At 36.8% G+C, this 12,747-nt stretch overlaps 1 protein-coding gene across 1 annotated transcript in view; it reads left to right on the top strand.

Moving 5' to 3' along the window:
* The window catches only part of LOC129225091 (kielin/chordin-like protein), a 268,146-nt gene that overhangs the window by 97,039 nt on the left and 158,360 nt on the right, over positions 1-12,747 (top strand). The window contains exon 10 of the mRNA XM_054859646.1: positions 7,403-7,609. Coding sequence (XP_054715621.1) covers positions 7,403-7,609 — 207 coding nt within the window. The remainder of the gene's footprint in view (positions 1-7,402; positions 7,610-12,747) is intronic.

The following is a 12,747-nucleotide window of genomic DNA, read 5'->3' as shown; positions in this document are numbered from 1 at the left end:
AGTCGAATCCCGGCTTACGCGAGGGATGTGTTCCAAGACCCATCGCGTAAGTTTACGTTTCGCGTTGTGGAAAAGGGTATGCATACAAATTTTTTATTAACATACCCAATTATATTAGACACTTTTAAACACCCTTCAAACTGTTTTAAACAATTTCTGAAATATATATTACAGTTTATTACATATAAAACAGAATTTTTACTGTATTTTTAAAAAAGCTATATTATTCAACGTAAAATATTGTTACGATGCACAAAATCAACAATCAATGGGAAAGGGAGAAATAAAACAAACCGTGCGGTGCGTACAGTATGTAGTAATAATAAACCGTTGCACTATTATAGTACTGCACAGGGTTTGGGGTCAAAATGTCGCCACCGAAATGTCGCGGGACAAAATGTCGCCGGGCCGAAATGTCGCTTGTCCAAAATGTCGCCAGGCCAAAATGTCGCCGGTCCAAAATGTCGCTTGTCCAAAATGTCGCCAGGCCAAAATGTCGCCGATCCAAAATGTCGCCGGCCCAAAATGTCGCCGGGCCGAAATGTCGCCGGGCCGAAATGTCGCCGGGCCGAAATGTCGCCGGGCCAAAATGTCGCCGGGCCAAAATGTCGCCTGTCCAAAATGTCGCCGGGTCAAAATGTCGCCGATCCAAAATGTCGCCGGCCCAAAATGTCGCCGGGCCGAAATGTCGCCGGTCCAAAATGTCGCCGGGCCAAAATGTCGCTGGGCCAAAATGTCGCCTGTCCAAAATGTCGCCGGGCCAAAATGTCGCCTGTCCAAAATGTCGCCGGCCCAAAATGTCGTAGAACCAAAATTCGCTCATTCAGTTGGTAAGAAAAATGCAAATGTTAATGAATGTCTTCGTTAAAAATGGGACTGAACTAACTGAGTTTCTTGATGAATTCTAAAAAGATTATTCCGTTTTGATTCGCAACTCTCGGCTGTTTTTCAGCAAACAAATAGAATACAAGCGTTACGTTATCTTATTTCTTGTGACTCGCTATCTACCAACTGTAAAACGTTCTGACGGTGTTCAGTTCTGACGTTCGATAAATTTTTTAAAACTTTTCTTCAAGAATAGTATGCGTTTGTATGTGACCGATTTTTTGGGGCCATTCTACGTCAAAACCTGTGGTAAGAATTCGAACGATACCCGCAAGTACCCATACATGATTTAGGGGCTGCGTGGTTTTTTTGCGTCAATTCGTTCAAGATAGTGGAGTAACTGAACGTTTTCATCGATATGCGTGACTGTCATTGCTCAAAAAAGGATGAACGGAATCAAATAAATGTTAGGAAGCAGCAGGGGGACAGATTTTGGGGCCAATAACACCTGAGGGTGGAGCAATCGAATGTTTTTTTCCTTTTTTTTTTTAATCTGTGACTGATATATCTCAAAAAGTAATACAGTAGACCCTCGTTTTCAGCAGGTTTATTTTACGCGGTTTCGATTATACGCGGTTGAAGATTTGACACCTTTATTTTATTTACGCAGATGAGTTTCGGTTTTACGCTGATGCGGCAATGCAAACAGGTAACATTTTCCTCTCTTTCAAAACCCAAGCTCCTATAGATTGCAGATTACTCGTAACTAACTGCATTTTGGCGTTCTAATAATCGAACTTGGGTCCTTGGAGACATTTTATGCGATTGGTTCCAGAGCTTTTTCCATTATAGAAGTAAAGTGATTAAACTCACACAGTTCAGAACTCACTGGAAGAAGAGCTTTTAGGAGTGACAAAGGAGGTCAAAACCAACGAGGATACCGACTCCGGTGACACACAACCAAAAACGCTCACATTGAAAATTTTGAACCATTCGTAGGCAATAGAAATAATCTTTTTCTAATTTGTTAGTAAAGAAAGATTTTATCAAGGAAATGACGCAAGTGGTCATGAATGCGTTAATGCTCAGCAAAGAATTAGAGGAAAAATTCTTAATGACTACCAAAAGACTATCATAGCCAGCTCTTTTTCATAAACAGAACACGAAAATAGTTTGTTTTCTTTATGCATATTATGCATAAAAATCGATATAAGTACACATTAAACTTTTCATACAATTAGTCATCACTAGAATGAAGTATTTTTTTATCTACGGAACCTAATCCCTATTTTGAACCCATTCCCTATTTTTGATATTAGGTCTCAATTTACGCGGTTTCGATTTACGCAGCATTTCCGTGGAACATAACACCCGCGTAAAACGAGGGTCTACTGTACAAGGGTTAAGACAAAATTTGGTCAACAAGTATATCTTAAAGGGCGAGTTGCTCATTTATTTTTGGCTTCAGTCATCCCAAAAGGATGGATCACCGAATATTTTTAATCGTTTTATGTGACTGCTATATCTCAAGAAGTAATGCGAGGATTCATACAAAAATGTAGTATGCAAGTGAAATTAAACGAAAACAAGCCTTATTTTCGTTCTAAGTTGAGTTTCGTAATCGTTTACGTGAGTCAGTGTAATTAAATAAACAATGAAAAATATACTGAATTTAAATATGAGAGGTTGAGCAAGATATCAATAAAATCTAAATTAGCCGTGTATTCCTCTCATTTTTGTAGCACTTTAACTATCGTGGGTGTTAAATAAAAACTGAGTTTGCATTCTTATACAATTTGCGTAGTAAAAATTCAATAATTAAAACAGCATTTTTTTCTGAGAGGGGAAAACTTATTTGTTTATTATTATTATTATCAGTATTCTTTTCTTTCTGAATTACCAAGCTATATTGAGCTAGAACTATTACTTTTTGAAACTCATTTTAAAAATAAGTCTAGGTCAAAATTGATCTGAATAATCTCATTGATATCAGTTATTTCACCCTACATTGTGAAATTTTTTCTTTTCTATTTAAAATTGGAAAATGTGATTCAGCTGACAAGCGCTACTTCGCAAGCATGAAAGTATCCTCTTGAAAACCTCTAATAAAATAGCTGTTCTGAAATTGTCCCCCTTGATGTTCTATCGAATATATAAATTTCATGAATGTTGAGAATTGAAAATATTTGTCATCGCGTAGAGTCGTTTTTCAAAAATCTGAGTGAAAGACACCTGTTTTAGCAATTACGGGTTTCATTGATTTCAAAAGATTTGACGGTGAAGATTTCAACGTAATTTCAGAATTTTACTCATAAGACAGAGTTTCCACGGCAATAATCTGTCATCTCTGTTAAACATTTGTTTTGCTGTCCCAAAATCCCGGTCGCAAAGGACATACAAATGTCCTCTCAGAGGAATGTCTCGAGCAGTCTGGTTAAACTTCTTCTGTTTCATTTCCAGAAAAAGTCTCAGAACAGTTTTGATCTTACTTTAACCAACGTATATCTCGCTGAAAACGTACAGTTTTTATTTATTTATTTTTTTTTTTTTTTACAGTTCTTAGGGTGATGTTAAAAAATCTATGAGAAAATTAAATTTCATTAAGATACCTTTCTACTTGATTTCCACCCTGGCCCGTGATTTCGAATTTTTCTAGTAAAAGGGGAGAGGGAGGATAACGGGCATATAACCAATGCAAATTTCATAGGATTGCTATAAAAAGCACTTCCACTTGTACATATAAAAAAAAATTCAAAGTCGGGGGCCATTCCGCCTGATCCCCTAAATTACTGACTTGTCGCTAAGGTAATAATATGCTAGAGTGAAGGAGTTATTTGTTTTTACTTCATTACGCCAAAAAATACAAACCGCCTATTCTCTTGCCATATTCACATAGCGCCTCACTATTCTTTTATTCGCCTTTAGAACAGTTTAGTTTTACTTCCATACCAATTTTTTGTCTGAATCCTTGCGTTACATCTTGATCCTTTGCTTTACATCTTGAGTATTATTATTAATCAGATTAAACGAGAAAGAGAAATCCGTTGCAGCAGCCTTTCGCATGTTTACGTTCTTAATAGTATACAGAAAAACGTATGTTTTTCTGAAAACTATTAATTTTCTGGAATTAATCTGATGCTTACGAATTAAGACAGGAGAAAACGTTTGGAATTTTTGAAGGAACTTACTTTGAAAGGCAATTAATATTCTTTCGCAACTTTTATGCTGAAAAGCATCGACGTACATTTAAATTTTTCGTACCAATTGAACTAGCGAATTTTGGGCCGGCGACATTTTGGACTGGCGACATTTTGAACCGGCGATATTTTGGACCGGCGACATTTTGGGCCGGCGACATTGTGGACTGGCGACATTTTGGACTGGCGACATTTTCGACTGGCGACATTTTGGACTGGCGACATTTTGGGACGGCGACATTTTGGGACGGCGACATTTTGAACCGGCGACATTTTGGACCGGCGACATTTTGGGACGGCGACATTTTGGGCCGGCGACATTGTGGACTGGCGACATTTTGGACTGGCGACATTTTGGACTGGCGACATTTTGGGCCGGCGACATTTTGGTCGCGACATTTTGGACCGGCGACATTTTGGACCGGCGACATTTTGAACCGGCGATATTTTGAACCGGCACCATTTTGGACCGGCGACATTTTGGGACGGCGACATTTTGGACCGGCGACATTTTGGGACGGCGACATTTTGGGACGGCGACATTTTGGGACGGCGACATTTTGGGACGGCGACATTTTGGGACGGCGACATTTTGGCCGCGACATTTTGGCCCGCGACATTTTGGCCGCGACATTTTGGGCGTATACCACTGCACAGTAGATACACTTATAATTTAAAACTAAACAATCGAAGATGATTTATGTTGCCCAATCAAATCGTTCTTTCTTATATATTTTTGAATAGTACAGTTGCCTCGAACGTTTCCATCTGTGGTAACCCCCCCTCCCCTTCAGGGTCTTTATAATACACAATACAAGAGCAGATTCCAAATTCATACGGTTTTTCAATTTGCTGAGATACGACTTTGCAGAATTCATATTAAAACTAATTTCTCCGGACTTTTACGGATTGCCTTTTCTTTACTTTCAATTGTACGTATGGAAAATTTACTCATATTTAAATGTCGTGCTGCCTTCGATTCCCTTTTTAGTTATTCAAACGTATCAAAAATCTGTACCTTTTCTTAAATTGTCACAAAAATTCTTTTTTTCTTTCCATCTTCACAATCTTTAGATGTAACAGCGTGCTTAGTTGACACAATATTTCATCACTTTCACATTTGGAATTTAAAAAGTAAATGACAAATGTGGAGTGGTTTTTTATACACACTAACAAAGCGATGTTTAGACTAATGCGGTGTGGGAACTTGAAGTTCACAAAACCAATATTTAGATACATGAAATATCCCGCCAGCTCAGTCATTTCCAGCCGAGGACTGCAGTTTCGTGCTTATCAGCACTCATCAGCCCGGCATAGGAAAGTGACTGAGCTAGAGATGGGAAACCTCTTAAGGAAGTCAAGAGTGCCAACCAAACTGGTAGCTAATATACACTGGTGAATCGTTGGACTCACAGTTCAGTGGCAGAAAGTTCAGGCTCATGTTGCTCAGTGGACTGATTTCATGAAATGCCGCAATATCCACGAAAATAATCTTTCTTATTCCTCTCTTCATCTTCTTAATGTTTTTCAATCATTGTGATAAAATTGAGAAGGTATTGCAGGTTTTACAAGTTAAGGGGTTACAGTACCTCAAAAGTGATTAAACGATCAAAAATTTTTTTATCGCTTATTTCGAACCTAAAAACTATTCTAAACACAGGGGAAAAGTTTCATTGCTTTAGTTCTATTTAAAAAGTTATGCGTGGTTTTAGGCCATGCTCGCTATGCGTTCTTATGTAAAAGAAAAACTTGAAATTGCTTTTTCTCGATGATGGTATTTTTGTGTTTTCATGTCATTAGAATCCCTAAGGATTTTTTTTCTATTAAAGATACAGCTTTAAAGTAATGCTTTTTGCAATTGGGATAACATATTTGACAAAACTGTGCATTGGATAAGCATTTTATAAATTATTCAAATGTTTAAAGCATGTTAAACCTTTAAAAACCAAATTAAAAAAAAAAAAAAGCTTTGATTTTTTACGTAATTAATCACAGAAAATTTTCTAATGAACTCATAAGCAAATGAATACACAGATTTTTAGAGGTGATTATAGTGATCGTTTAGCAAAAAACTTTTTTTAAATTAGTGCAAAAATAAAAAAGCCTTAGGGTTTTTAGAAAATTGAAATTTTCCTCAATTTTTTGAATTTTTAAAAAAGTAGGCAATATTTTTAAGTTTTGAAAATAAATTATTGATTAAGAAATAGGTATGCATGTTATGGTTTCAAAGTAATATAAAATTTACTTAAATTTAAAAAAAATGTTTGAAAGGTACTGTGGCCCCTTAATTCATATAAATTCCCGAGTACCGATAGGGAACATGTTCAGTTTATAGAGAGATAATAATTGAAGGGGGTTAGAAACCACGTTCATAATGCTGGGGTTACCATAGTACAGGGTGTTCAGAGTACAGAGAGGTCAGCCTATGCTAAGTCTGGAGTTTCTCCGGGACCTTCAAAATGTGTTCAGAATATCGGAGAGTTCACATTAGGGAGTGTTCAGATGGAGAGAGAGTTCACTGTATACATGATGTCCTGATCTGACGTTGCCCTTCCTTAAATCTTATCTTAAATACTTGATTTTTACCCAATTGAAGACGGACTGGCCAGGTGGGATCACGCGGAGACGGGCAGAGGGGTCTACGACGTATTCCCCACAATCAAGCTCTCTCCGAGTGTCTCACACATGGATGTAGGAATAACTCCTACCTCCATAGTCTCACATCGCTGCCACACCGTCTTTTTAACAGGTCATGGACCATTCCCTCAATATCGCCATCGTTTTGGTCTCATCGAATCACCACTGTGCGTGTGTGGTGGGGTGTGGGTGATACATAACATTATTTATTCGATTGTACGCTGACAGATCACCTGCATTTACGATGTCCCACAAATATCTCAAGACAGCAACGAATTAAACAAGCAATCCCTCACCCACACAACACGCGGAGAATGAATGAAAATTTCAAATTATTGTCTTCAGGAGGATCTCTATTCCAAAGTACCACGTAGGCCCTTTTTCCTAGCATTCATATCATAGTGTATTGACAACTTGTTATTTATGTTATATTTATTGTATTTTATGTTTTATGTTAAAATTTTAAAATGCTCAAAATTCTGTATTCTGTTATTTGTATTCTGTATTATGTTATTCGTATTCCGTATTCGGTTACTGTTTTCTAAATTCTCTATTCTGTTACTTTGGAATTAAATAAAAAAGGTTGCAACTTCCCAAGGGTCCCTAATCTAGGTAAGTCACTACTGTGATAGGAACAGGGGACCCTCGGGTGTGATGTGATGTATACATGATATGTTAGTGTTTCAAATTTTCTTTAAAATTAAACTCTCGTTTCCCCTTTCTAACGAAACGTTTTGTTACAGCTCCCCGCAGGCTGAGTGGGGTTGAGTGTTCTCCTGTCCACTGTCCAGCTGGTTGCTCAGAAGTGACCATTTCCAATTCCTGCCCCTTCTGTAAATGCGACGATTTTCTGTGCTCACCACCGAAATGTCCAGCCGGTTGCAAGATCCGGGAAGATGTCCCAGTCGGACAGTGCCCTGGCTGCGACTGTGATGTATGGGAACCACAAAGTAAGACCATGAGTATTAGTAGGGGAATGTGGGGCAAAGTGAAATGGTTAAGATAACTGATCTTTTTCGAAATGAACAAATCGGAAATTAGTTTTGGAAATTAAAGCATGTAAAGAAAGAACATTCTATTTTATAATAAAACTTGCGTCGAAACAGTATTTTTCGACGCAAAATACTGTTTCGACGCAAACAGTCAAAAATTATAAAACATATTTTTGATCAAAACAATTAGTAAATAAAAGGTTAAATGAATAAATGAATAATAAAATGAATGAATCAATTGATATTGAAAAAAAAAAGAGCGTGTAAAAGAATGAATGAATAAGAAAATAAGTGAATGAATGAATAAATAAGTGAATTACTAAATGAAGGAATGTAAATGAATGAATTAATAAATGAAAACGTAAGTGATTTAGATTAAATGAAAGAGTGAGTAAATGAAACAAACTATTTCACTTTGCCCCATATGTACTTGACTAATTGTACAATTTATTTAAAATTACAAATAAGCTTAATATTAATGAAATTAATACTGCATTGAATATTAGGAGGGCTCGATTAATATTTAAAATGTTACTGACAATAACTTTTCAACTCGAATCTTCAATATTCGAGTTGAACCGAACCATTGTTTCGGTCACTCGTCTGGCCAGTGCTAATTCTGGGTTAGCTACCAGTTTGTTTGCTTCCTTAAGAGGTTTTCCACCTCCAGCTCAGTCACTCCTATGCCGAGCTGATGAGTACTAATAAGCACGAAACTGCAGTCCTCGGCTGGAATTGACTGAGCTGGCGGTGTATTTAATGTATTTCTGCCTTAGCCCCGGCTTATAGGGCGGTAACTTACCTGCCTTGCCTTCAATATTTGAGTTGAACCGAGCCATTGTTTCGGTCACTCGTCTGGTCAGTGCTAATTCTGGGTTAGCTACCAGTTTGTTTGGCACTCTATGCTTCCTTAAGACGTTTTCCACCTCCAGCTCAGTCACTCCTATGCCGGGCTGATGAGTGCTGATAAGCACGAAACTGCAATCCTTGGCTGGAATTGACTGAGCTGGCGGTGTATTTCATGCATGTCCTGTATGTCCGGAAACTATTTATGTTTTTTCATGTAGCCCTTTTACACTGTTATAGGCTCAGCGTACTTGTATGGTAAATATTACTGTAAAAAGGAGTGTTCACAGTACAGAAAAAATTACAGTGAATTGTACCGAAATAAATAAACGATTGCAGCGCCAATTGATACAGAACGGAACTTACAGTGCAAAGCAGATGACTAAGTATTCCCCCTCACTAGATGTGTTCTTACTCGTATGGTGGGCAGCAGTGCCGCCTGCCAATCCGAAGGACCCGAAATCGAAACTGCTGCGCGTATTTTGCGTTTTTAACTCGCGTTTATTTTATTGTAAAAATGTACAGCAAAATAGGATTTTACGGTAAAAGTTACTGGCGGAATGGATGCCAGTATTATCGCGAAACAACTTCCTACTCTCTTCTGCCACGCGGTTATAACAGATACATGAAACCAATTAACTTAAAACATTTTATTGAAGAAAAATTATGAACTAAATGAACGAACATAAATTAAAATCATAACAGAACTAACAGAAGCACTTGAACATGAATTCACTGGGTATATATACACCAAACTGCTTGGCTAATACTGTTGCCATTTTAAAAAACATAAAAGCTTTTCTACATACTCCCCACCTGTACTCTTTAATGAGTACACTAAAACTTAATATAAATTAAACAGATCTATCAATTTAAACTAATTTAAACATTCAATAAACAATACATTTCATTACAAAACAGTCACTTCGAATGGATAGAGTAGTTGAATTGCTCTTCTTAAATAACCTTTAGACGTGCGGACTATGCATGCACGTACATTGCCATCTCTTCCTATGAGAACTTTATCGATCACACCCATGTCCCACAGTAACTTATTTTTCAAAGGTCCTTCAACAAGCACTACATCTCCAATTTTTAAGTTCTGTTGGGAGTGAGGAACTAAAAAATTATGAGCACTTCTCAATTGCAATAAATACTGTTCTTTCCATTGAGACCAAATTTGCTTGATTAAACGAGTCTGGAACAATTTACGTTTCTGTAAAGTCTTTTGGTTAGAGCTTTTGTCAAATACCTCAAGGAAATAATTTGGAAAGTTAATCTTGTCCTTTCCTGGAAATAAAAAACATGAAGGTGTTAATGCAATAGGTTCATTTAAATCATTGAACTCATAGGTAATTGGTCTATTATTCAAAATAAACTCAATTTCTGTAAGGATGGTAGCAAGCTCTTCTAATGTCAACAGAGCTCTACCGAGTATTTTTCTCAGCGGGTCTTTAATACTTTTCATCAATCGTTCCCAGAAACCTCCCCACCATGGAGAACGTTCTGGAATAAATTTCCAAATGATGTTTTCCGACGCTACAAAATTCTGCAGCTCTGGATGCTTTATTATTTTACGAAAAGATTTCAGTATTTCACAAGATGAACGGAAAGTCTTTGCATTATCAGAAAATATTATTTTTGTATTTCCTCTTCTTGCTAGGAAACGTCTCAAAGCGAATATAAAACTTTTTACGGACATATCTTGCACCACTTCAATATGAACCGCTCTAGTTACGGCACATGTAAGTAATACAATGTACACTTTCTCACAACTGGTTAATTTAGATTTAACAGTTATTGCAGCACTAAAGTCAGTTCCCACATTAGTAAACGGTGGACTTTCAGCAATACGTTCCAAGGGTAATTGACCAGTTAACTGCTTAGCTGGTTTTAACGAATATTTTTTGCAGATTAAACAAGTAGAAATAACTCTTTTCACAGTCTGTCTTCCTTTCGGTATCCAGAATTTCTTACGCACTTGAGCTAAAGTTGATGATACACCCGAATGAAAGACACGAAGATGTTCATGAAAAATCACCAATTCCGCAAATTTCGGAAGTAAAACTGGATGTTTTTCATTTTCAGTCAATGGAGCCTCCTTTAGACGTCCTCTTACCCTAAGAACACCAGTCTCGTCCAGATATGGAGATAAGGAATAAATCTTAGAATATTTATTAATCTGCTGATTCTTTTGAAGTCTTTGAATTTCCTCGCGGAACACTTCCCACTGCACAGTTTTTATCCACATCTCTTCAGCTTCTTGTAATTCTATAGCACTCAGTGGACCCTTTTCAATTGATAATTTTCTGGACTTCGAAATAAATCTTAACACCCATGCAGTCACTCTCAGTAATTTTTTGAAATTACTAAAGTCGTTAACTTTTAATACAGGACTGTACGATGAAACAACCGTGTTAACACTAACTTTCAAAAGTTCAACTTTCGCCGCGTCATTCGAACAGTATTGTTTCTGCAACGGCCACTCATCACTAGGACTAGTCAACCACTTTGGTCCGCGCTAAAACACGCTGTCATTTTTCAACAAACTCAATGATTCACCTCTTGTCAGTTTATCTGCTGGATTCATTAAACCTGGACAAAATTTCCACATACTAGGCGAAGTCAAATCTTGAATAAGACAAATACGATTTGCAACAAACTGTTTCCACTCCCTAAATGAACCTCTAATCCAACACAAACAGATTTCTGAATCCGTCCATAATATTACTCTATCAGACAAATTATTAAATAAACCAGACAAATATTTGCACAATTTTGCAGCCACTAACACTCCTAACAATTCCAGTCTCGGAAGCGTTAACTTTTTCAACGGTGCCACTCTGACCTTTGACATTATAAAGGATGTCGAAACTTCATTCTTCTTATTACTATACCTAAAGTATGCAACCGCACCATAAGCCACTAATGACGCGTCCGAAAATATGTGTATTTCAACAGAATCCCTAAGGTCACTCACATTTAAAAAGAAATATCTTTCTACCGTTAATGAATCTAAATCTTTAATCTCCCCATACCACTTCCTCCACTTCAAAGTCAAATTTTCTGGCAATTCATCATCCCAATCTGCACCTATTTTCCAAATATCTTGCATTAAACATCTAATTCTTACAACAAAAGGAGACAAAAAACCCATTGGATCAAATATCATTGCGGCTGTCTGCAGCACACAACGCTTAGTATTTTTCAACGAAGATAAATTACTCAACAAAGATTTTACATCTAATGACAAACTGTCCTCTTTAGTATTCCAATTCAACCCCAACACCTTTAACTGACAATTTTCCAAGCACTCACTAGTACTCAGACCCTGGTCAACCCATAAAGATTCCAATTCAACTGAATTAGATCTTAGCTTTCTTAAGTTGAAACCCCCATTTTTCAAAACTGATACGGCATCAGACGACAACTGAAATGCTTCTTCCACGCTTTCAGCTCCAAAATACAAATCATCGACGTACAATGAACTTTTCAACATTTCAACAGTTTTACGCCTATTATCTTCATATTTTTTTATGTGAGTTTTAATTGTAGCACTGAGAACAAAATTTGACATTGTACAACCGAATGGTAATCGATTCATTTGCATAATTTTATATCCCTCAGAGTTATTTGAAGCCCAAATAAATTTCAAATAGTTACGATCATTTTTTGCAATACTAATCATAAGGAAAGCCTTTTCAATGTCTGCATTGAATGCAATTTTAAATTTCCTAAAGTTTAACATAATATCAAGAATGTTAGCGTTTAAATTTGGACCACATTCTAACGCATCATTTAACGAAATATTTTGCTTTAATTTTGAACTACAATTAAAAACGAGTCTCACTTTAGTCGTATCCTTATCAATCCTAACAACAGGACGATGTGGCATAAAGTATTCGTTTTCAGTTCTAATACATTCCTGAACTATACCTAGCCGTTCTTGTTCCTCAATAATTTTATTATATTCTTTAGCCAACCATTCATCCTTCCGAAGAATTATTTGCAATTCATCAAATCTTTTCTTTGCATTACAAAAGTTATTCCCTAACTCAATCGGGGAAAATTTCCATAGCAATCGTGTTTCATATCTACCCTGAATGAATTTTAAATTTGATTGAAATCTATCTATTATACGCTTATCTGCTAAAGTTAATTCTTCCTTATCTGTGATACCTAAAACAACAAGATCCCAAAGAACCTGAACATCCTTTGCAATTACGCAATCCGTAGCCAAAACTCCTACG

The sequence above is a fragment of the Uloborus diversus genome, chromosome 6 (genome assembly GCF_026930045.1).
Source record: "Uloborus diversus isolate 005 chromosome 6, Udiv.v.3.1, whole genome shotgun sequence".
NCBI classification, from domain to species: domain Eukaryota; kingdom Metazoa; phylum Arthropoda; class Arachnida; order Araneae; family Uloboridae; genus Uloborus; species Uloborus diversus.
Note: the sequence above shows the minus strand (reverse complement) of the source record. Positions and strands in the feature narration are given on the sequence as shown.